Source organism: Xenopus laevis, chromosome 9_10S (genome assembly GCF_017654675.1).
Source record: "Xenopus laevis strain J_2021 chromosome 9_10S, Xenopus_laevis_v10.1, whole genome shotgun sequence".
In the NCBI taxonomy this organism is placed as follows: domain Eukaryota; kingdom Metazoa; phylum Chordata; class Amphibia; order Anura; family Pipidae; genus Xenopus; species Xenopus laevis.
In genome coordinates, this window is record NC_054388.1 from 54,926,879 (window position 1) to 54,953,853 (window position 26,975).

The 26,975-nt window shown below is 40.4% G+C and overlaps 1 protein-coding gene across 1 annotated transcript in view; it reads right to left on the bottom strand.

Moving 5' to 3' along the window:
• Positions 1 to 26,975, bottom strand: part of pnkd.S (PNKD, MBL domain containing S homeolog) — a 44,064-nt gene that overhangs the window by 16,768 nt on the left and 321 nt on the right. Inside the window, exons 2-4 of the mRNA XM_018238764.2 lie at positions 7,862 to 7,977; positions 3,997 to 4,109; positions 214 to 272 (exon numbers count right to left, since the gene is read on the bottom strand). Coding sequence (XP_018094253.1) covers positions 214 to 272; positions 3,997 to 4,109; positions 7,862 to 7,977 — 288 coding nt within the window. The remainder of the gene's footprint in view (positions 1 to 213; positions 273 to 3,996; positions 4,110 to 7,861; positions 7,978 to 26,975) is intronic.

Here is a 26,975-nt window from a genome sequence, read left to right on the forward strand (position 1 = left end):
ATAACATATTTATTACTGAATCATCTCAGCTTTAATGGCAGGCTTGTCTTAAAGGCTTCTGCAGGATAATACTCATCATAAGAACATGATTGCCTTGGTAAATTTGCTTGCACGGAACGCATCAGGCTTTGTCTTTATTTGACCCCTTTGTAAAATAAACTGTTCAGCTTTATATATTCCTTGGAGTTTGTATTATGACATTAATTAACTTACCAGTGCTTGTGGGTGCACAAGATGGCCTCCAGCGTCACCCCCTCCCGCTCTAGGTGTGCCTGTAACATCATAAAGCCTTGGTGAGTATAAAATGTTTATCTTTACATTGGCTAAGTTTGCTTTCTGCACAAAAAATTATTACCTGGATTGAAGTTTATTTTAGCAATAATTTTAATTTTACACTTAAATTTTTTATAGGATTAGTTAAAGGGATTCTGTCATGATTTTTATGTTGTAGTTTTTATTTCTAAATTACACAGTTTACACTGCAAATAATTAACTCTAACATATAAAATGTCATTCCTCAACCAAGTGTATTTTTTTTAGCTGTAATATTTGTGTAGGCAGCCATCTCAGGCCATTTCGCCTGGTCATGTGCTTTCAGAAAGAGCCAGTACTTTAGGATAGAACTACTTTCTGGCAGGCCGTTTCATCTACTCAATGTAACTAAATGTGTTGCAGTGGGACCTGGATTTTTACTACTGAGTGTTGTTCTTAGATCTACCAGGGAGCTGTTATCTTGTGTTAGGGAGCTGCTGTCTGGTTACTTTTCCATTGTTCTGTTGTTGGGCTGCTGGGGGGGGAGGTGATTTCACTCCAGCTTGCAGTACAGCAGTAAAGAGTGACTGAAGTTTATCAGAGCACAAGTCACATGACTGGGGGCAGCCCCATGTCAGATTTCAAAATTAAATATAAAAAAAATATGTTTCGGGACAGAAGTCTACTGGAGCAGAATTATTAACTGATGCTTTTTGAAAAAACATGTTTTCCCATGACAAACATGACATGACAGTATCCTTTTAAACACCCCCCCACCTTAATAGAGAGTCGATTATTGCTCTAAAAAAAAATTTATGATAAAAATGGAAAAAAAGCAAGTAAAGGATAAGCAAAGCTATGACACTTTTTGCTCTGAAAACTGATGCTAAGGGAATAAGATATATACCATCACTAATTTTACAGGTCCTACCAGTGATGTCAGTTATACTCCCTTGAGGACCTGCACCCTACAGTCCTGGACAGTGTAATATACATGGAGCATTAACTATAGTTTCACGGACAGTTGTGCTTAAAAAACAGAGCAACATCTCTATGGTGTGTACCATCAATATTACACCCAGTTTCGTGAAATGCCTTATGGGCATGTATAAAGGTTACAGCAGACAGATTTGTACATAAGCAGCTTTATTATATCTGAGTGCACCTGATGTCTTAACCATTGTGTCGTCACTCTTTAGTAAAGAGTTTTCCCTTCCCCCTCTAAGACTAATGGATTTTCTGTTCTCCTGTGACATTTCCTCCCTCTCTCTTCCTTATCCTTTGTGATCCCTCACTCTTTCATACATCCATTGAATCTCTTAGGACTCTCTCCTGGCTTTCGCTCACCCAAATTTGTCCCCTGTTCCCCAATCCCTTTCATTTATGTTTTGGCTCCTTTTCATGTCCAGTTCTGCCCAGCGGACCCCTTCCTGCTGCGGCTGTCTGTTTACACTGATTAAATGCTCTGGATTAGAAGTACAAAGCAGAGATGGGAAGCGGCTATTGCTGCACATCGTCCAAAAAATAACATCAGCTCTTGGAGGGGTCGGGGGCTCATTCAACAGGTCCTGAGATCAGAAGAGCTGGGTGGAGCAATTTCATGTCAGAAACTTCCTTATTTACCCACATCTACTGAAGACATTATACAGAAACTTAGATATTTTCCATTCAGTCAGCCCAACGCTGGACAGTGGGAAAGTGACACAGGGCTGCTCCCACCTATGTATCATGCAGAACCAGCTACAACAACAATTCATGCAACATTGCATTCATAATTGTATTATCTATGGCTCCATTAAACACAAAAGACTGGGTAGGGCTTTGTTTAGACAGTAGATAAAATATGGTGGAACACAGCAGAGCTCACAGAAAACACACTGCAATTCAGACTGAGACAATTATGTACAGGATAGAAAACATTGGAATGTAAAGTCATAGGAATAATTGACTTTTTGACAAATACTGGCCCTTTAATATTTTTAAGTGAGGTTGCATTATCAGATGATTGCCCAACCAGCAAGAAGAACTACAAACTATATATAATAGATTAGATGTGAACCCCCTCCTCCCTCAGCAATGACAACAGATAGGCAACCCCTAAGGTCCAACCTGGCCATGCAGCTTGTCATTTGCTATAATGGAAACTGACTGTGCCAGGAGGCTTCCACGATAGCAAATTACATCCTGCATGGCTGGGTAAGGAGGCTTCTTAGCAGGCTGTAAAACACTGGGGAAGAATATTCCAGGTGCCCCATCAATTCCTCCATCATTTCTTCGTCTTCATGGGGCCATACAATTGCAGAGCATTCCAGTACCAATTTGCATATGATCTTTTGGATATTATACCTCCTAACAATTTAAAAGCAAAAACTGGAACAAGGTAAGTCTAACTGCCACAATCCTGGGATCCACTTTATGCCAAGTGCCATTGCTTAGATATGCAGGTACATCTCCATTTGTATCCTTTCATCCTTTTAGAGGAACAGGAGAAGAAGGGATGGGTAAGTGGGACCTGGATGTTAAGCTACAATGGATACTCAATCTTAACTGGCACAAACAGCCCTATTCCATAAGCTTAATAAAAATAAAGGGTTCTACTTGGTGTATGGTCAACTTTGGCAGATATTTTGCTGTGTATGAATGTCTTTTTCTAGTCCATAAAAAATACTAGTGTTGGCACACAGATAATGTTGGCCAAATTGGGTAACCCAAAACGAACACAGTGTGTGTGTGTCCATAATAAGCCACTATTTCAATAACATTAGTGCTGCCACTATTCTGCATGGAAAGAGTTACATTTATAAGCTAAAGGAAAACAGGTTCTTTTCAGTAGAGAATTCAAAACAAACAACTCACTTTCCCTTTTTCACGCTGTGTGTGTGATACTTTCCGTACTCTGAGCTCTGAGTCTGAACTCTATTGTTTCCAAAAGCCCCTAAAGAGTGGGTTCAGCTCCTGTGACAGTGTGATCCCTGCCTGGAACTGACTCAATCCAAATACTGAGAACCCACATGCCTCCCATCAACAGCACAGCAGCAGTGTCAGGGCACACAGGGGCAGGCAGATAGGAATCCCCAAGTAGCTCAGTTGAAACACAAAACAGGAGATCTTGGCAATCCTACCATTCCCTTGAGATACAGAGCAACAATGTTTATTCAGATATCCCATACAATAACAAGCAATAAGCTTTATCAGTACAAGGAAGGAGGAATTTGGAATAACTGGGGCATTCAGCATTATTCACCGTACTTACCCCTACCTCTAGAGAGGTGTACTACATTGTTACAACATTCCTAATAGAAAATGTAAACTGAAAAATATCTTTCCCCTATCTATTAATGTATCTTTCCCCTATCTATAAATGTAGACATGTCTGATTCTTTAAGGGAAAATTCAACATACAACTAAACTTTAAAATAATGCAGACAATAGAATGCACCAAAACTATTGGCTCATTAATAGCCATTAGCTGCAGATCACATTGCCCAATGGAACTGGTCCAATCAAAATTTGGGTAAGTCGCTCTTTTTGGCCAAACATTTGGTTGAATACCCTTTGGTTCAAAACTAGGTTACAGATATATTAAACCAAGACTGTGACACTCACTCCCTATAGTTATGTCTAGTAAATAAGCATTCAACCTAACATTTCAAACCTTTTTTGATATTGGGACTCATCCCTCAAGGTTCAGGAACCACTAAGTTAGGGTCAAACAAACGCAGTTTAACTGTATACTCCTCCCACCTGTACAGCTAGAGGGTCAGAAGGGTCCACGACTGCAGCCAAGCTGGATGTGGTGTCGATAATCAGGTAACTGTAGTTATCGGAAAGGACTGGAATGGGCACCACTTTAACCCCTGTAAAAAAAGAACACAGAGATTACATGATACTGAGTATGCTCTGTCATTTAAAGGGATTGTTCACCTTCAAACATTTTTTTCAGTTCAGTTGGTTTCAGAAATAAAGACTTACTCCAATTACTTTCTATTTTCTATTTGTGTTTGTTTTTCTAATATTGAAGTGTAACGTTTCATTTTTCACCTTCTAAAGCAGCTCGGGGGGGGGGGGGTCGCCGACTCACTGAGTTTCATTAAAGGCAGCTGTTAGAATTGATACAATAGTTGCTAATATTCCACAGATACTGCTGAGAAAATGTATCAACTAATTGTATCAACTAAATGTAGCAAATTATAACAGTTCAGATGCTCCTGGATTACTGAGCTGCCAGACAAACACCAGCGACAGGAATGTTAAACTTTAAACTTCAATTTTGGGAAAACAGTAAAGAATAAAAGATGAAAAGCAATCTGAAAACAACTGAAAAAAAAAGGTGAACAACTCCTTTAATGCATTTACTTATGCCCCAGAAGGCTAGCAATGATATACTGTATGTATGTATGTGTGCAGAATTTAGCAAAAGTACGTACAATGTGTATAAAACCTACACTAAAGGTCCCCATAGACACATAGATATTTCATTGGTGAATGACAGATTTTAGCGAAATCCGACCAATCCGTCAAATTATTGTGAAGTTAGTGGGAATCGAACAATCGTACATCTTACGATTTTTCATCCGACATCTGTCAGAAAATTGATTGGCCAGGTTAAAAAAATGTTATCGCCCCCAGTGCTATCTATCTATCTACCCTCAGTTTTCCTGGCAATATCGCCAGAAATGGTCTTTTTAGTTGATGGACAAATCTTACTTTTAAACGATCGTTTCAAGATAATCGTGGTCTCACGATAACGAAAAGATCTTTTAAAGATCTTAACATCTATGGCCATCTTAATAGATATTACCAGCAGTAGAACAGTTCAAACAGGATTTGAGTTGAGCTCCCCTTTATTAAGGAATAAACACGGATATGTAAAAAAAAACACTTCCACCCAATCAGCATATGATAAAGACACAACAAGCCACAATCCTGTGATGGATTGTAATTTATTATTAATCCAAACAACAGTAAACGGTTCATGGAAGGAGCTGTAGTCCCTGATGAATAGAAGGAGCTAAGGAGATATCTGTGACTAACAAGCTTTTTTCCCATAATCGGGTTCAGTAAATGACAGTTCCAGGAAGTGGTGAGATGTCGGCATTATAGCAGGCACCGAGTATGATCTGTTTCGTTCTGAAGCTCCAATTCCCAGAAAGGGCAACAGATGCACAGCTGCAATACAGAAATATTCAGCGTCGGGCTCTTGGTATGGGAAATTGTGCAGCCCCAGAAGACATTTCAAGACTGTTAGTTACAGTGATGGAATATTAAGTGGCAGTCCAGGGGGAAAGAACCTCTTAATTAATTCAGACATATTTAGGTTAGATATATTAACACATAAAAAGCCATTTAGTCACTGTTTCTTGCAAGTATTCAATATTGAAATACTTTTAGTTTCAATTTGAATGGGTTCTCTTGTTGCATGGTTGCCCCAGCCCGGCATAAACACATGTATAGGGTCAGGATTTATACATATTCATGCTGGACTAGAACACAGGCAGTATTATTGCATTATTTAGGCTGCACATAAAGGAATCCATAGAGTCTGTCTGGCTTACAGAGCACCAGAGGATACTCGAGTGGGCTCCAGCCTAGGAAAATTCTCATCAGCCCATACTTATAGCCATGGTGAGTTTATGTAAAAATGGGCCCAGGGTGTCAGGTTCTCTGGTGGGCTCTAGGAGAGCCAGCCCAACATAGAACCATATGTATAAAGAGAACCTCAGGCTCTCATTTACAGCTGAATGTGTAAAACCGCACTAGTGGAGTAATCCATAGCAACCAATGACATTTGACTTTATTATTGTAGTTGTACTACAAGAGCAAGACTGTACCCCTTAGAGTTCATTTACTAAGCACATGTGCCCCACTGCCTGCTGCAAAATCCACTAAGAGTAGGATGAAAAATCCAGACACCTAAATCAGGTTATATTAATGTTTAGGATATAAAGCAGGGGTGCCCAAAAGGTAGTTCGGGCTCTACCAATAGACCTTTAGCTGGTGATCAGTAGATCTCAAGACAATGTCAACAAACAGCTTGTCTAAATCACCCTCCTATTTCATGCTTTTCATTCAGATATTTATTACATTAAGGTAACATAAGAAATAGTAGTTGGTTAAATATAGCAATATACATTTTCTCAAATCATTATTTAAGAAATATTTAACATGGAGCAGAATGCTAACAATAGTTTATGGGTGTAGATCATAATGGGGTAAGGGTATCCAACTCTTTCTGGAAAATATCCACTATAGCTACCTTTTGGTCTGATATTAAAAACTGAGTATTTCATTAATCAAAAGGACAAACTGTTTTTGTGTGGAGATCCTGATGTTAAACGTTTCTAAGATGGACTCTAAAATTGCTAAAATTCCCACTTTAATTTGTTATTCCACAGTAAAAATCAGGATATTTAGACCATGCCCACGTCATAATAAACCCTGCCCATTTACTGGTAAGTTCCACTTATTTACAGCATGACACTGTTTGTTTGCCTTCTCAGTGTTTATCCTCTGTGTGATGTGGCTGGAGACATCCAGTATTTAGATAACAGGTGGGGAATGTGAAACATGGACAAACATGTTTGCAAGAAGCCCCCTTATATGTAAATGATTGCAACCAAATGCTGACAGTGAATGCTGGGAATCCAGCCAGCTGCACAGTGCAAATGAGAAGCAATTGAGAAGCAGCCAGCGGGCAGGATTGCTGTGGTTAAACCAATGGAGCCTTTTCAAAGTGAAGCTATTGCAACACCAAGTATGAGAGTTCATCTTTAGAGGCCTCTGGATAAATATTTAACCCCTGTGGTGCCAGACAGACCAGACCATGTCAGTGCATGCTGAGTTACTTAAAACCATGCTGTAGCTTATTTGATCCTGAACTACAATTCCCAGCACCCTCTTACATTCACCTGAGCATTAAAAGCAAACTACAGCCTCCATCATCTGCACCAAACTCAACGTTAAAGGGGTTGTTCACCTTTAAATTAACTTTGAGTTCTCTTTTTTTATGTTTATTTGTGGTGTTTGATTTATTTAGCTTTTTATTCAGCAGCTCTCCAGTTTGCAATTTCAGCAATCTGGTTGCTACAGTTCAAAGTACCCTAGTAAACATGCACTGATTTGAATAAGAGAATATGAATAGGGGAGGCACTGAATATAAAGACGAGTAATAACAAGTAGCAATACCATTACATATGTAGCCTTACAGAGCATTTGTTGGAAAGTTGGAAAGAATCAGAAGAAGGCAGCAACATTTTTAAAAACTATAAATACTAAATAATGAAGACCAATTGAAAAGTTGCTTAGAATTAGCCAAAGGTGAACCGCCCCTTTAATGTGAAGCTCAACTTCCCCTTTAAATAAGGCCCCCAATATTTTTTTCATGTTGGTTGTGAGCAGAACACAAATACTCTTTTGGTCTCACATCTAGGAGGCAGCCCCAATGGTAAAGCAAGTTGCGGATGAACTTCCAAGGGGAAACAGCTGTCTGGAATGCAGAGACACAGCTGAAGCCCCCCACAGACCATCGGCCATTCCAATGAACAATGAGCTGAAGGGATACAAGATGTAAATGGAATTGCTATATGTTTAGCATGCCCTTTCTCCTTACCACTGAATACGATGGCTTGGGTGGATGAATGCCCATGGGGATAGCGTTCACGCGCTTTCTTTAGCTGCCGCTTGTAGAAGAGGTAGCCCAGTCTGGTCTTAGTGTAGAGGCTGTAACTGAGAGGAGGGAGAGAAGGGTGTTATGATGATGATTGCAATAAAGCTGAAGAGTTATATTATTGTATCAAATCATGTTTATCAGTTTCACATGCAAAATAATTCTGGGTATTATTTCTACATGCTAACAACTGGCCACATATTTGGTAGTACCTTGTAGCTAAATGTGTCTGCGGAAGCAGCATTCCTCTGCCCAGAGATGGACACTGTGGCAGTAATGTGAAAGCCAAATGCAGTCTGTCTGTGGAGCTTGCAATCTAAGGTCCCTGTGACACATTAGGTGCAGAGCAACTTAAACCTACAAACTCTTTGAATACAGTTACCTGATTGGAATCAAACCTACAACCCCAGAACTGGAAGGCAGCAATGATAACCATTGCACCACCACGCTGGCTATTTCATTTACTGATCTCCTCCTAACATCTTAATTTGGTTTAAAAGATAAAATGCTAAAAATGCCATATTTTCAGGGGCGTTTCAGCCATGAGGCAAGGTGAGCACCTTGTCTCAGGCGGCAGCTCCGCTTACCAGGGGCGGCAAAAAAACGCTCCTAGTGACTTAAAGAGCCGAATTTCAGTTTTTTAAACGGGAAAATCGGCTTTTCTAGTGCAGAGAGCGCAATTTTGCTCTCTGCGCTATCAATGCGGCTTGCACTGGACCCCCCCGTCGGCTATTACTTACCGAAACGCCCCTGTATATTTTACATACTGAAGTTATTGCACCAGCCTTAAGTTTCAGCTTGTCAATAGCAGCAATGAACTAGGACTTCAAACTTGTCACAGGGGGTCACCATCTTGGAAAGTGTCTGTGACACTCACATGCTCAGTGGGCTCTGAGCAGCTGTTGAGAAGCTAAGCTTAGGGGGCGTCGCAAATTATCAAGCAGACAGTTAGGTTTGTCTGTAATATAAGCTGATGCTACAATTCTGATCCTAGTTGCACTGGTTTCTGTGTTGCCATGTAGTAATTATCTGTATTAATTACTAATCAGCCTTTTATTGTGATATTTATTTTCTATGTGTACTGTATATTTTGTGTGGGTCCCTAAGCTCAGTAAGTGACAGCAGCACAGAGTATGTGCAGTGAATCAGCAGAAAAGAAGATGGAGAGCTACTGGGGCATCTTCAGAGGCACAGATCTTCGCTGCTAAAGGGCTGTGCTTGCCTTGGGCTGGTACAGAGGCCAAAAACATAATGTACAACATTTTCACTCTACTTTTTTAGTTAAGCTTAGTTCTCCTTTAATTCAATCATTATTCCCTGTAAGGATCACTCACACTTCACAATGTGTAACTACAGTTAAAAGTACATAAAAACTTCTATATTTTTATTTTATGTCAGTATTTGTCTTTCCCTTTAAGGTCATCAGTTGGGGAACTGAAATCTTTATGACGGAGGAGCAGGTACGATGGTAAGCTGTCAGTTCTAATATGAATGGTGCCCCTTCCCTGCCCTTATAAAGAACAGCAAGTGACAACTCGGCTCCCTGCAGAAATCAGTATGACAGTCCCAGTGCCAGGCAACTGAATGCAGGGATGTGGCAGATCTCCCGCAGTCACACAGCATCCTTCCTTATCAATCTCACAGATGCCAATCTCAGTTCAGTTTCTGAAAGGCTTCCAAGTTCACGGCTGGAAATAGGAGGGGTAAGGACAGAGGCATGTATAGTTCCAGCCAGTGCACAATGTTTTATTGTGAGCAGGAGGTGAAGCCTTTTTATGTGAGCAATTGTTCAATTGTCTGACCCAGCAATAGGGGGAAAAATAAATGAGAGGGACAGCCCTTTCCCACACACATTACACAATGTGCGACTTTCTGGAATCTCTGCTCTGAGCAAGCCAATTTCCCAATGCAGGACCCTCTGAGCGGCAGGGGGATCAATACTGGTGCACCCCTCAGCTCTGGTACTTCATGTATATGTGTGCATGGGGCAACAGATACATTCCATATTCCAAAGGGAAACACTAAAGTTGAAGACACATGGAGCTACTAGTGGCTAGGGTTGCCACCTTTTCTGGAAAAAATTCCTGCCTTCCTATATATTTATCTTTATCCCTATTATTAACATTGGGATCAACCATTATTTTTACCGGCAGCTACTTGCCACGGCTACAAAAATAGACAATGCTGATAACTGTTTCTTCGTATATTTAGCAGAGGCAATTCTCAGCATTGTCTATGGCAGGGTATTTTTGGGTGTTTTGTAGCAATGACAGGTAGCTGCTACCAGGGCCGCCATTAGAAATCATGGGGCCCCATACAACAACATTTTCGGGGAATTCTGCCACTTACACAACTGCTAATCGCATAAAATATTAAACAAGAACCATAGAAGTACTGTCACATGGGTAAAGCCGCCTGAAACTGCACGTGTTAGCATTTTGGGTAACACACGGTTTCAATGCTAAACAGCAGAGCAGTTCCCACTGACTATAGTAAAGTAAATAATAGATGGCCAAACAAATGACTTTGGTCTTTATGTTCCTCTGTAGTAAGTAGATGATAAGGAAAGTTAATTAGTAATGTGAAGGGCTATAAAATAAAAAGGAATTGGCTGGGTAGCCTATTATTTTTCTATTTTTCACCTACATATTTTAATTTCCAAAAGCATGATGTTCAAATGCCCATAATCACCCCACCTCATTGCACAACATTCTTATTCATGCTGGAGTTTTATTACCCTGCTATAATACTATAGAGGTAATTTGCAAAGATTGGGAGACAGAATGTTAGAGAATTAAGTGTGGCAGGAGGTGGTGGCAATGAGTCTGGCAAGAACAGAATAGAGGCCTTTGGGAAATAACTAAGCACTGTTCTTCTGGCATCCCCAGATGTCCTACCCTAGTGGGCATAGCCTGCCAAGCATGCACTCACTGGCAAGGGATTATGTTAATGTCTTGAAGACCTACTCTGCTCTGCTTATGGTGACTTGTAAACTGGGACTGTAACATATAAATCTGGACAGTGGGCCAATATTATGTTTCAAGTTGGCATTGTGAACAAGCTGCCTCAGGTACCGGGGTTGGTTACATTTTATTTCCAAGTCGGGAGCCTTATATTATGCAACAGGACATAGTAACTTTAAAAGGCAGTTTATAGTGTAACTCTATACTCCTATATGGCAATCATCTAGTATCTATATTCTAGTGCAGTACACTTGCTCATAGCCTTACCGAGAGATGACATGAAACTATACCAGTATAGGTATTTACCTGTACTAAGGACAATTCAGCAGCCCCTAAGAGTTTGCCCATAGCCTATACAGAGAGAAAAAAACATAAAACTATACCAGCATAGGAATTGTATTGTACTAAGCACAATACAGAAGGAATAGCCCAATAAGTTCCTCATAGTCTAAACTAAAAATCGTTCGACTATTTGACCATTCGATAGTAAAACTTCGACCACCTACTTCGCCTCCTAAAACCTAACGAAAATCAATGTTAGCCTATGGGGAAGGTCCCCATAGGCTTTCCTAGCTTTTTTTCATCGAAGGAAAATAGTTTGATCGATGGATTAAAATCCTTCGAATCGTTCGATTCGAAGGGTTTAATCATTCGATAGAACGATTTTTCCTTCAATCGTACGAACGAAGGAAATGCGGTAAATCCTTCAACTTTGATATTCAAAGTCGAAGGATTTTACTTCGACCCTAAGTAAATGTGCCCCTATGTGATACTAATTCCCCCTCCCTCTTCTTGCCTTTCCCAACAGATGATTACAGGTATGGGACCTGTTATCCAGAATGCACAGGACCTGGGTTTTTGTGTATTACAGATCTTTCTGTAATTTGGATCTTCATACATTAAGTCAACTAGAAAATCATGTAAACATTAAATAAACCCAATAGGTTGTTTTTTCTTCCAATGAGGATTAATTATATTTTAGTTTGGATCAAGTACAAAGTACTGTTTTATTATTACAGAGAAAAAGAAATGCTTTTTAATTTGCATTATTTGATTTTAATAGAGTATTGGAGACATCCATTTTGTAATTTGGAACTTTCTGGATACCGGGTTTCCGGATAACAGATCTCATACCTGTCTGTTTAGGACCCTTTCTTTTAAGCCAAACAATTTGTAATGTACAGAAGGAGCTACAAGCGACCACATGTACATACTCTGATGTCAAGTAACCAACTGTGAAAAGGGGGAACACTATCATTCCTCCTCTGCCCTCCCCAGGGCGCATTGTTCAGCTCAACCTGTTTATCTGGTATAAGAAACGGTGTATAAAGTTTCTCCACATCTTCAGGGTGTTATTGTCCCAAATAACTTCTATTTGACTCTGCTGTGGTGGGAACATACCCAGAAACCTGCAGGGGTGGATTTACCATTACATGAATATGCCTAGGATGATATTACATAAATAGGTAAAGTAATATTTTGCCCTCAAGATGCTGGATAACAAACACCCAGATTCCAACTGATGGGATCTGCATTTCTGCAACAGCTGGAGGGCCAGAAGTCTCCTAGAAGTCTCCTATCCCTAGGTGTGGAGGTTAAACCCCCTCTCATGTTCCTATGGAGCCAGTAACACACATCAGCAGCACCAAAGCCGATTAACTGGCTGGATATTCTAGCGCTACAAAAAGTATGGTTTTCGGGACCAACAGTTACTGTTGATATGATAAAAGTAACCAACGCAGGACTGAAGCATTTTTCTTCTGGCATCGGAGGCCTATTTCCCCAGTCACCCACATTCCCCTACCCAAGAACCCTGTGGCTCCAGCCGCCGTATACTTCTTCCTAGTGGCACTGCGAAATCCAGAGGCTTTGGAAGGCTATTATTATTACAGGCTGTGTGTGTGTGCAGCGCACAGATAAACTTTTATCTTACCAAAAGGCCTCCCCCAATTACAAGGCACATGACATCTGTGTCTAATTGGCTTTTTCACCCTGCACCCTCATTAACCCCCACTACACTGTATCTACATACAGCTTAGCTCACATGCAGCAGAAGCAGAATGCTAGGATAACACCTGAAGCAGTCCTTAGTAACAGCAGCCACTGCTAAGCTACAGGTAAGCTGGCAAGAACTGGCAGAAATGTCTCCGGATCTAGCACTAAAGGTCCCCATAGATGCGGCGATTCTTCTTTGGTTAATGACCGATTTCAGGGCAGTCCGACCAATCTGTCAAATTATCGTGTGGTTAGTGGGATTCAAACGATCGTACATCTAATGATTTTTCAGCTGACATCTTGATTGATCGGCCAGGTTTAAAAATCTTTATCAGTCCCAGTGCAATCTATCTATGTTTGCAGGGCCAAGCAGGCAGCTACTCTTCAGTTTTGCTGGCAATATCGCCTGAAATGGTCTTTTTATTTGATGGACACATCGTACATTTAAACGATCATTTCGAGATAAGCCTATGATTCTGGTCCAGATCCCCAATGGCAGAGGTGACCCCCTGGGTAAGGGTAGCAAAGTTAAACCGCTGTTCACAGATATCAATGCTAATGTGGCAAAATATATCAGACATATATCAGACAGCCAATCGCTTTTATCTTAAACACAGACAACTGTCTGTCAGTGGCGTACTGTCTTCAGCACAAAGCTGGATACCCACTCCCCTTGTTCTTCTTATAGCAGCATTTATCGCCACACAGCTCCATGGCAGGCTCTCCATGACAGCCCAGGGGGCCCTGGTTCTTATATAGCGCTACTGTATATGCAACATTGTACAATTTTGCAATACAGTACAAACAGGGGATAAATAAAATAAAAATAATTATATAACAGATGTAAGAATGTTCCCAGAGATTAAATTGCAGGCAGACTGTTGCCCATGTAGATCTTAGAGAGATTGGTTATTGTTACAAATTAATAACGCAGGGTCCAATTGTGCACATTGGCGCTTCTGTTTCCTATCTTATTTTGATCCATAAATGAGTTAGTGACCCTGCTACAATAAAACAGAGCAGGAAACACTAATTGCCCCAGCGCAGTCAGTTGGACGCGCTATAAACTTTGTTTACACAACACAAGTGAATAACGAGTCACTTCAAGAAGTGGTGGTTGCGACATTCTTGGCCCAAACATAACATAAAACTTTTATAAACAGTTGATTTTAACAGGGATTTAGAGATGACAAACTGTACTCACACAAGGGCAAGTGCTTCCAACAGCATCTTGTTTAAATACCCAAAGGCTATTTCCTAATGCAACTGCTACTAGCGAGGAATACGTTCTGCATTTTTGCCTGTACACAATACATCATGTTTAGTAAACTCCAGTAGGTTTGAGAATAAAATTATTTATTGAAAGGAGAGCTAAAGCCTAGAAAAGAATATGGCTAGAAATGAAGTATTTTATATGATAAACTTCCTGTAACAGCCTAGAGCAGTGGTCCCCAACCAGTAGCTCATGAGCAATATGTTGCTCTTCAACCCCTTGGATGTTGCTCCCAGTGACCTCAAAGCAGGAGCTTATTTTTGAATTCCAGTCTTGGAGGCAAGTTTTGGTTGTATAAAAACCAGGTGTACTGCCAAACAGAGCCTCAGTATAGGTTGATAATCCACATGGGGCTACTAAATGGCCAATCACAGCACTTATTTGGCACCCCAAGAACATTTTTCATGCTAGTGTTGCTCCCGGACTCCTTTTACTTCTGAATGTTGCTTACGGGTTCAAAAGGTTGGGGATCCCTGGCCTAGAGGTTCAGCAGCACTATAAGAGTTATGGCCTTCAGTTAAGGCCTTCAAAGTTGTTCCATATATGCTGATTGGCCATTCACTTTAAAGGCCTGCTAATTAGGAAATTCGGACAGGCAGTTTTCACCCAGACAGCCCTCCAGAAAACAGTGTGACAATTTTACCATTGTGAATTGTTAGTGGGTCCCTAAAGCTCAATGACAGTAACCTAGAGCATGTGCTTTAAATCAGCAGAAATTAAAATGGGTAACTACTTTGAGCATCTTTAGAGGCAGAAATCTTCACTGGTAAACAGCAGTAATGGATCTGGGCTGGTACAGAAGCCCAAATATATATAAATAAATAAATAAATATATATAAATATATATATATATATATATATATATATATATATATATATATATATATATATATATATATAGTAGCATTTATAGCCTATTTCTTTGGTGAGCTTTCTTTAGTTCTCCTTTACGTTATAAACATTTATAGGAGGTGTGGCTATACTTGAATTGTGTACCAAGCACCCACCTACAGAATGTATTGGCATATTACATTTTCAAACCAGATGTATCTTAAATCAAAAGGGATTGCATGATGGCTTACTGAAACCAGCCCCTGACCTAGCATACAAGCACTGAGCTTGGGTAGTATGGTCAGATTTGGCCATACCACCCAATCTAGTCTGTTCAAGTAGGGGCAGTTTAAGGTGTCACAGGTTAATATAAGCAACTAACTTGGGCCCTCCAGTTGAGTCAGCAGCTTACTGGACCATGTATGGGCAGGTATAAAATCTAACCTCCATATTCCCCCATTATGATGCAATCATTGGCCTCTGAGTTGGTAGACAAATCAAATAAATGTGAGCCTGCCAAAGAAGCAGATCTGAAAGTGTATGGCCAGTTTATACTTGAGTGTGGTAAATACAGAACAGTTAAGGTGGCCATACATATATACAATATCAGCATCTTATGGACCCACGTATGGGACACTATGCGGGGCCAACCGACCAATATCTGTCTGAAAATCAACCAGTCCATTGGGAGACTTAAAAATAATGCATTGGTTTGTCCTCGTCCAGAGGCCTGTTTATTGTATTGTATTGTGGTCCTTAGATAATTCCAATATCGCCTACCTCAAGGTGGGCATATCAGTAAAAGATCCATTCATCTGGCAACCTTGCCAAATGAGTGAATCTTTTGTATGTCTGGTCACCTTTAGACCCCCAACTACAATTTGGATCTCTACCCTCTTGGACCTGCTACCTGCATCTTGCCCTGAAACCAGGGCCGGAAGTAGGGGTAGGCAGAGTAGGCACGTGCCTAGGCCACAAAGCTTGGGGGCACCCAGCACATACCTTTAACTGCTGCTTACCCCAGTCCGGCCTGGAGCCATGTTCTTCGCATGCGCGCGCACGCCTACTTGAGGAAAGGGTGATGTGCGCTATGACGCGACTGCGCCTATGTAAGGAGAGGGTGGCGTGCGCTGGACACAGCTGTTAGCACGCACAATGAAGTATCACTGGAGTGACGACAGCTGGCATAAAGGAAGACAACAAAGCAAAACAAAATTCCAACCCAACCAATATTCAATTTTAAACCACTGCCTAAAAAATTAAAATTTAGGCTTATGTAATTTTAATGAATGGATCAGTATTGTTCATTCTTATGAATGGCTGTGAGTCAATACAATGGCAATCTACTATGATAGACTTCAGGGAAATGCTGTTTTTATTTGAAGTGAACCTGGAGGTGGTTAATAACTCAAGGCTTCATTTTGAAGCGGCACAAGGAGGAGCAGTAAAATAAATATTTCAAATACATTGCACTCGCTCCTTTTCCTTTTCCTGCCCACATTGTTTGTGTTAGTGCCGTCTGGGCACCAATGTCTCTCTTACCAGCGTCCTTATTTACATTGTATTTGGCCCCAGTGGTCTGCCAAATTGTTATATTCCCACAATTCACTGAAGTACAATGAAATCAGTTCCCTGTATGGAGAGAAAACATCCCACACACAATGTCCTTTCTTCGCGTGTAGGAAAATGGGCACAGGATCACCCACTATGGATAGTTCATAATCAATGTTCCCTCTAATTTTTTCTTGGCTGTGTGCACACTTTCTAAACCTGTGTGCGCACTTTTATAAACAGTGTGCGCAGGTCAAAAATGATGTGTTCTCAAACAAAATTCTTTGTGCGCACCACAATTTATTGTTTGCTCTGGTCTCCAAATTTGAGTGCTTAAGCACGAGTGCACAGCTTAGACAGAACATTGTTCATAACCCTCTATACTCCAGAATGCTGGGTTTTAACTGCATTTGGGGACAGTACATGGAGCATGAAGTTGTCAATGTGTAATAATCACAGGTTTATGGGAATCAATGACATGTCACCCATGACAGGAACCAGGTGTTTGGATCCCTACTGTCCGTCCCTTGTTATTCTCTGCATTGCTGGTTACAGCTATTGGAACAATATGGTGGAAAGCACCTGATAAGGGTGGCTTTAAATGGGAAGGAATTTTGTGTGTTTATTTCCACTGACAGACAACACTTGTCCCCACCTCCACCACTTGCACCAACACTCCCCCAAGTCCTAAAAATATTTTAGTATAATGTTATAAAGTAACATATAAATTGACTGAAAAAATACAATATTGGGTGTACTATTTGAAAGCAATATGTTGTGAGAAGGTAAATTGCCCCTTTACTGCCATACTGCTTGTGCTGTCAATGTAAAAATCATGCACAGATGTAAAACTTATCAATCAGTGTCTAAAACCAATGGCTGTATGCAGGCTGAGATTTTTACACTCCAATAACATTTGTACAAAACCCCTGGGCTGTGGGAGAGCCCTTGTGTTATTCAATAAAAGTCATAAAAAATATTTATAGTCTTAAAATACCATTGTTTGTTATTAGTGATGCTGACAGGTTCCTACACTTTACTGGGACCGTGGGGAACTGCCCAACCCTCAATCCAGGAACGAAGAACGTACATAATGTTTAGGGAAACCCCTATTTCTGCAATACTATGATCCATGAATCCTCCCAGGCTTCTCTGTTTAAGAGCGGAAATTCAGAGGAAACAACAAATAAAATGCACTTCTGGGATTAAAGGAGAATTAAAGTCAAAAGAAAGAGCTATCACTGTACTCATTAGGGGTGCCATTAGCCCACTAGCTCTCTTGTAATGTGCACCAGAGAACAACCTCTTGTATTTAAAATTAATAAAATGTACAGTAAAATGAATGTAGCAATGCCCAATATTAAAAAATAACTGATGTTTCTTTCTGCCTTTAAATGGGGGGATATAAGCATAGAGGAACTTTAATGAAAAAATCCTTTTTCCAAATTAATTTACTGTATGGCCTGGTGTCACAATTGCAGCTATTTAAGGCTCTATTTGTACCTCAAACATCACAAATGACATTTGTATCTGTAAGTAGAGGAACTGATGTAAAGTTCAAGACCCAAAGGAGATATAGAAGAGACCATTGGAGTACTGACTGATATGTATATCTAAATAAATGTCTATTTTAAAAAATGCTTTATTACAAAAATTAAGGGGGAGGGGATAATAATGACTTTGCTGTGGGGCCCAGTAAATGTCCCTCCAAGTAAGGCACCAACGTGACCCTTTGGTAGATTCAAAGGGGGGTATAGTATTAATTATAGGTATCCAGTCAATATTGTGGCCCTCCTCAGTAGCTGGAGGTTGGATTTTGGCACAGAATATGATAACATTTAATTAGGTTAGAACAGGTTATCGTCTCATGGGATGTTCTGTACTGTTTCAGTCCTACACTTCTCCACCCCAGGTCCGCCGGGAGTCCTCATAACCTTGAAATTGGCACAAAGCAGATTAACATCTAAGGGTCAGTTAATACATCCAGATGATCCTGGCACGCTTCCAGACCACATATATGGCTGCCTGTCAAACAAACAGAATGGGCTTGCAAGGAATATGTGTGCAGGAGTCCAGCTGGGAGTGAATCAGTAATTTAGAAGAGGACCCATTTAACTGGGTTTAGATTAAATGATTTTGAGTGTTACAATATTGCAGGGGCCGCTGTGTCTCATTAGAATGTTTGGAAATCTGAGTGTACAAGGAAGTTGAGGGGAAAAACATAAAAGACATCCTTACAGTACAGCAGCATCACACCATTCCAGTGGTGTGGTCTTTTTGGTAACTGGTATTAAAGGGTAAATGGAGTGCACAGCCCAAACAGACGCCTCATTATTTGAATTCTTAAAAATAAGTTGTAATTGGCCAGGACAAAAGTCACTATTTATTCAGTAAATGCATGGTATGCACTGTAAAGCATTAAAATCCCAGACTGGGAATGCCCCCCCCTGATATTTGCCAGTATCAACAGATGCCAGTCGAGATCTGTCCCATCCACCTCTCAAGAGACCCCAGATTAAAGGGAGCAAGTTACAATGAGATATGGTATAACTGCTTATTCACAAAGCACTTAAAATCAGCCCTGTAACATTACCTTTAATGAAGTGTCAATACATGTACCCGTTATAAATGACCCTTTTCCGTTTTCAGTTTTTAATCAGGCACAAATAGAAACAGTATACGGTCACTTTAAATGAGCTGTGTTTATGTGAAGCGTATGGCACGGTAATGAGTCACATTTTGTAACTGTTGGTCGCTGTGTGTCCCTATTGTTACACCTTACATTAGCACCAGCTATTTTTGCTCTTGTGTTGTCTCACACCTGGCAGTGCTAAAAAAATTCCGACAAAGAGGAAAAAAGAAGTTAATGGAAGAGGAAACTGTTTTGGAGCATTTGGGGATTGTTGGAGATGTGACTTGTCTACTGGTATAATTGTATTGCACAGGAAAAAGCAGTGATTTAGTGACGGTGGTGCCCTTATCACAATAGGAAAGCAAAGCTCTCGGTATTATTATACAGAGAAACCACCTGACATATGGACAATCCAGCACAATGCACCTGCACTGAGATTTCAGAAACCATATTCTTTTTGGAAAAGGATTGTAGTTGCTATTGAAAGTGATGTTCATTCCTTTGAGTTCTCTGGCTCTAACTCTTGAAACAATGGAGCAGAAGCCAGTTCTATTGTGAGCTGTTAAGCAGCTGGCTTCCGCTACGTTATAATTTTCCACTGATTTTCTTCATGTACAGTATGTAAAATTCAGCTTCTAATTAATATAATGTTTTTGCTTTGGTCACATTTGTCATAGAGCAATGCACATGCCATGGGCAGTGCTTATTTACATTTCCTTCCACTGTAGGAGTTACCAGCAAAAACCACAAGTATCAATCGGAAAAATACATGCTGAAAGGCAAAGGCGTACTGAGCTGCTCTTGGCGCATAAGTGCTGCACTGTTGGTAAGCCAAAAATGTAACACTTAGAAAACAAAACAAAAAAACACTTGCAATCACCCCTCATTTATTTCCATGGCAATTACTTGGATCTACAAACCCAGTTTGCAATTTCCCAACCTGCCGTGCTACTGGCTGTTTTATAATCCCATTAGCAGAGGGAGAGAATGGATGAGACTTATTGGGTTGGCCCATACAAAACTAATATACAACCAATAAATAAGGGACAATTTTGACTGTAATGTCACTGGCCACTGGCTGGAAATCTCTCATGTGCCAAAATGCCCTGCAAGCCATGGCCCTTAGTTTAGAATTAATACAAAAATAATGGTCTGTGCCTAACATTTCTTCTTTGTATAAACACAAACTTACAACTTTCTTGGCAGTGTGCAAAAATCTTTGTGTGCTGTTTTACTCTCTTGTAGAATTGCAGCAGGTCTCTGCAGAGCCCGCTATTCTCTGCATGGGCACTAAAGCTGGCCATAGACACGCAGATCCTATCGTACGAATCGAGGATTTGTGCGATTTTCAGATTGTGTGTGGAGAGTGCCGACAGCTTTCGTCCGGCGGATCAGTCGTTTGGTCGATCAGTCAGGTTTGATTTTGACCCGACCCATCCCGCCGGAGCCCATTGCACATCATAATCGGATCGTTCGGCCATACGGCCGAACAATCAGATTACCCCCAATATAGCCATGCTCGTTAATGGCATATTCGGGAAAGATCCGCTCGTTTGGTGATGTCGCCAAACGAGCGGCTCTTTGGGTCTATGGCCACCATAAGGGGTGTGCTCTTCAGATTCTGCGCAGGGTAAATTACTCCTATAGTATTTGTGTCTACCCAAGTTTTAGTGGAGGTATTCCCTGAACCTTTCTGTCAACTGGACATTTGATTGGTGTGACCTGAGCCATGGGGGGCAAACCTCATGGGCAGAGATTTTCTATTGACAGCAACAGGACAAGTGGTTAATGAGGGAGTTAACAAGGACTTGCTTTGGACCAATGAACACAGGAATTTTCTATTATCTTGACCCTCTCAGGGGGAACCGCTGTAATCAATGATGTGCTGCAGGCATCAAGGTACTGGAATATATACTATGAAACAGTACTGGACTTTGACTCTCAACAACTTCAACATACAGGCCAATTATAAAAGAGTGAAAAAGAGCTTTATCCAAATAACATGCTCTTAAAAGGCCAGCAGAGGTGTCCCATTTGTAGGCTTCAATTTGTGTGATTACATTTCCCAGAACTCCCTGAAAAATCTTGCTATTCACCTATTAACCATTCATAGTACTTAAGAATTGAGTGTAAGGGTTAAAGCATGTATCTAGAAACTGAGGCAGAATGAAACTGGGGGAGGGGATAGAGAGTTCAGTCTCCCTTTCTCCTCTGAACCCTCAGCTGTGTGTATGCTCCACAGATATCTCACTCCCTGAGCTCTGCCAGATCATTTGCATTCAGTTCACATGGCACAGACAAATTCCTCAGAACATCATGCCACTCACACACAGGGGAGATAAAGATAGAAATGTGCTATGCCAGCTGCTCTTTCCTTTGCCTCACCCAGGCCCTATCTTCCAAAACAAAGGGAAAAAGATGTGGATTATTACATATTTTTAATCTGATAGAAAAGTCAAAAACACTTCTATGGTGGAGAAACATAAACTCTATTGGGTTAATGTATAAACAGGGGCAAGACTGTTCAAATTCTAGCAAGCCATAGCAACCAATGAGCAGAAACAACTGGTTGCTGTGGGTAACATGGAACAATCGCTGCCCCTGTTACTACATTGAGTGGTATCTGGGGCCAGGTACCATAGTATTGGCAGACTAGTAGTCAGCACAACTTCCACTTTCTTCCTTGGCTGGGTGCATGCCCTCCAATGGTCACTTTCTTTGCCAGGTACCATAGTATACAACAGTAAATCATCACACTGGCCCATGTACCTGTATTGACCCCTTGGATGAAAACTAAAGTTCAAATACCACTGCCGACGCTATGCTATCTGGTACCACCTATACACATGCATATTCTGGCTGCCCAAATTTACTGAAACATTTAAGGGTCCAAAATGCTGCCCACACCAGTCCATATCTGACTCCTTAAAGCTGGCCATAGATGTTGAGATTTTTAAAAGATCAGATCTTGTTTGCAGGGCCAAGCAGGCAGCTCCCCTTTGTTTTCCTGGCAAATTGGTCTTTTTAGTTGGTCAATTCATACAATCGTATGCTCGTTACGAGAAAATCGTGGTCTCACGATGAGGATCGGATCTTTTAAAAATCTTTACATCTGTGGCCAGCTTACGGCCCAAACACCCCCACCATCCCACTAATAGTTTCTATGACAATTTACAGCAACCCCTCTGCCATTTGCCAGAATATACAGATATCCAGTCTGAACCTGCTGGTAAGTATACACCCACTTTAAACTCCTGCCATCTACCAAAAGGTAAAACAAATGCTCAGCCTGCAATAGAAACACCATTGTCATTCTCTGCCAAAGTGATTGGTTGCCTCAGTACAGGGATCAGAAAAATATGAATCAGAATATATGAATAATTTTGAAAGCAAGTCAGCACCATAGGGAAAATGTCTAATAGAAAATCAGCAGTACAGGGTGTAATATATATATATATTATGTATATAAATTCTGTACTTGCTAAACTGGTCAGTTAACTAAAACAGCTGTGCGTAGCCACAAAGTTCGAAAATAAAGCTTTTCTTAGAAAAAATAATTAAAATGAAGAAGTAAGAATTCCTCAAAATTGCAATAAGAATTGACTTTCTAGCAGGCTGTGGGGGTCATGAAATTATATTTCATGCTGCAGTCTATATAGCTCAAGTGTGCCCAAATACCCACAGCAAATTAAGACTTACCAGATCTTCAACTGGCAATCATATTCTGAGCAGAGTATTTCCTATACAATCACTAACCTGATTTCTATTATTCCGATTACAATACAAATAAGTGAAAAATAGCTGACATTGACAATACATTAAATTAAACACAACCATTATGCTACAATATAATTTGTAGTCCTACACAACAAACTCTTTTAGCTGAAAATCAATAGGAGTCAGCCCTAGAGGCATGAAAATGAGATCAGATAATTCAGTACTAGATGTAAGAATTCCCTGCCGCAGAATAAATTCCTCTTTCCTTTGGGTTTTGTGGGGAAATCATGTGGGGCACAATGAGGGAATGCTGCAACTTGCTCATTATGCGCATGCACGTGACGTCAGAAGAGCATTATGTGCATGCACTCTGACCAACATGGCAGTTTACACCAGGAGCTAGTTATACCCAACCCAAGTTTTGGGGGGGAGACCCTCTGGTGCCTATAAATTTATTTTTTAAATTAGAGAAACAAAATTTGTAGACTGCAGATGTACTTTGATTTTATCTCATATGTATAACCCAGGGGAGCCGCCAGCATAAAGCCAAAGCTTTTGGACAGGATCCATTGGGACCAGACTTATCCAGTTTTAATTAGAAAGCCGCAACATGACTTCCTTTTGGTAAAGAGAGCTATATCCTCTTCTCCCTAATCTAATGAGCTGGCTCTCAACACAAAATCCACTGCAGCATCATTAATTCCCACAAAATAAATATACTGTACAGTGTATATATCTCTTTTAAGACATTTGCAGTGCCCTGTCTCTGTTAACCCATTTGCCCATTATTTTTTGCTAACTGTTCACTTACCCTTGATATACACAAACACCTACAGATATATGTATTAGGGCAATAGCACATTTTTCAACCTAAAGTTTTAAATGTTTTTTTGGATGTTGCCAGGATTACCGACCACAGCAACCTACAAAAAAAAAAAACAATGCCCTGTAAGGCTACTAATATCTACTTTTTAAAGTAGAAATATCCGACCAACAATTAGGATTTATTTCTCTTTCCTTTTCTTCTGTTTTTTTATACCTAAAAAAAAGAGATTTAGTCATTTACAAACAAGCTAACACTGGATTTGAACCTTGCCCTTCCACCCGAGTCAGAATGTAATAATTTAACCACAAGGCCACTCCTTTTACTTTCTCTGTACAGAACATTCTTTCTCTGTGCATGAAGGGGCACTAAGTTAAGTATAATGAAACAGGATTCAGACTTGCTTCAGGTCTCGATGTTGATTTCAACCTGATAAACTCTCCCTGGTGACTGGTTGCTAGGGGGTTAATCTAACCTGAGGAACACTGTGCCCGTTATTATCCTACCCCCTTAATATTGTTGTGTTGGCAAAAACATGGTATTGGAGCCATATTTAGAGATGCCATTACCCATGAAATTGGTGCTGGGATGGCATGTAACTGCAACAGACTGGGGCATTGCATTGAAGCCATTTTAATCCATAGCAACCAATTGGCAGTTGGTTTTGATTAGTGGCACACAATCTTACAATCTGATTAGTGAATTCTTACAAAATCCAACTGACAATTTTAGAAGCATTTGGAACTGTCATATCTATAGTAGTCCAATACCAAATGCTGGGTGACTAGGGAATCAAGTTGAGCTCTACACATTTTTCTTGCTGAATTGTGTTTAATACAGGGAATAGATACACTGCATAGTTGTATAATATATTTCTGTAAAAGCTATGACCAAACCTGGGGGGTTGTTCCTGGTGAATTGCACATAGTACATTGGACACCAATGATGTCATAGTTTTAAGGGGCTACAAACTAAGTGTCCCTATTGAACTTCTCTTACAAAAGGATTATAATATGAGGGTATTTTAAAATCCAAGTTGGGATTGAGAAGAAGAGAAAGGTCCAAATGGAATATACATTCTCTCACAAAGTTTTACTGTTGAAACTTTTCTTACTCCTTCAAGATTTCAAATGGGGGTCACTGACCCCATCTAAAAACAAATGTTCTGTAATGCTACAAATGTATTGTTATTGATACTTTTATTTACTCATCTTTCTTTTCTGGCCCTCTCCTATTCATATTACAGTCCAGTGCATGGTTGCTAGGGTAATTTGGACCCTAGCAAACAAACTGTTGAAACTGCAAACTGGAGAGCTGCTAATAAAAAGCTAAATTCAAAAACCAAAAACCGTCTACATCATGTTAAAAGTTAATCAAAGGTGAACAACCCCTTTAATTCATTTCATTCCAATGCTATTGGTGCTTTTAATATCAACCATAGACCAATTCTCATTTATTTATGTAAATCGCCGGCGGGGTGGCACTCGGAGTGCTTAGTTTTCCAAAGTCGTCTGAAGTTTCCTTGTGAGGCAGCTTCGGTAAACGAAGTGCTCCGAGTACAATCCTGCCGGCGATTTACATTCTAGCCGGCGGAAAGGCTTTTTGGGGAGATTAGATTTTTGGCTGGGCGACTAATCTCCCTGGAATCTTAGCGTGTGTCACCACCCTTAACCTGCAGACTAGGCTGTATAGAAAGCACTTTAAACCTGGGCTATGGGTGTTTTATCCTGTAACCTCAGCCAACCAGCATTTTGTCATCTTTCTTAATAATCTTTTCACTGTGGTTTGTAGATGAGTTTATGTCATTGTGTAACACCACAAATATAAGTATGGCACTTCCTCCCTGGCATGGTCAGCACATGGCCTGCTAGTGATTGTAACACCATAATGTCCGGCACATGGTAATTACAAGTTAGAATCAATGTACAGGGCTTCAACTCCCAAGGTTGTCTACAAGCTAGAAGGGAAACTACTGTAAAAAGCTTGTGATTTGGCACTCAGTGTCACAAGGATAGACATGCGATGGATCAGCTCTTTCACAAGTGCCCAGCATGCTGGAGTCATCAGCTGGATTGTTTCGAAGGCTTTTTTTTTTGTTGTACAAGATAAGAACACTTATAGAAAATGGACAAGATAATCAGTCCCTAGTATAGCCAGTAAAGCTTTGGGAAGAACAAACAGTTAGCGTTGGATGTAGCAGTCCTGCTCTGCTTTTTTGTAGAGATTCTATCACAGTGGCACAGATCCTATCTCACTGAAAGCAACAGTCACACTCTACTTTACAGCTGATGGCAGCTTTCATAGTGGATATAAACATCTGCAAGAAGCAGTGAGACCTAGCAGTCACCAAAACATCTCCCATCAAATGGGATCCCAATGTATTACTCTATCCTGTTTGGCTCATTAAAAACACCCTAACATACCTGGAAAGTATATTTGCTTGATCCATCGCACTTTCCTAATAAACAGAATAACCAGGTGGCAACGAACATCATCAATGTCTAATAAAACGCAGTAAGATGATACACAATAATGATGAAGATGATCAATTAATCCATTGATTTTTAAAAAGAACCAACCACTATTTTCGGGAAGTAATAGACTTCATTAAACCGTTCGCTGCCCAGTGTAAATTTCCCTTCTATTCATAGAGTGTAGTCCTTCCATCAATGACAGCTGCCAGCCAATTGGAACTGCGCATTGAAGATGTTATCAAGCTACAATATTTAGAACCAAGTCTGCTGCAGGCTCAGCACCCTGAAATGGTTATAAATGCAAGCAGGCAATTTGCAATGTGTCTACAGAGCAACTGGATTACACCAGTGACCCCCAAATAAAGAATATACACATATTTATAAGGAATGCTGGGTGCTGCATGTATATTTCAGTATCTAAGAAAAAACAGCAAGTAGCCCACACTGTACCATATAATGTACATACCATTCAGTACCATATAAAAGACTGTACCATATAAAACATAGTGCTTATGGTAGTGTATTGGCACCTGGCTATATACACAGTATAAGCACAGAGAGCCCATACTATGCCATATAATATATATAATCTAAACAGCCTCTCCATGGGAGTGACCCCAAGCTATAGCATAAAATGTAAACCCCATAGATGCATAGACTGTGCCATAAATACTTCATAACAGACAAGGGACTCCTGATAGAGCTACACAGTAAATTCATCAGTGCAGGTAAGTGGTCCCTGACCATACCATATATAACATACCCAAAAAGTGCAGATGAGAAAGTGGCCTGTGACTG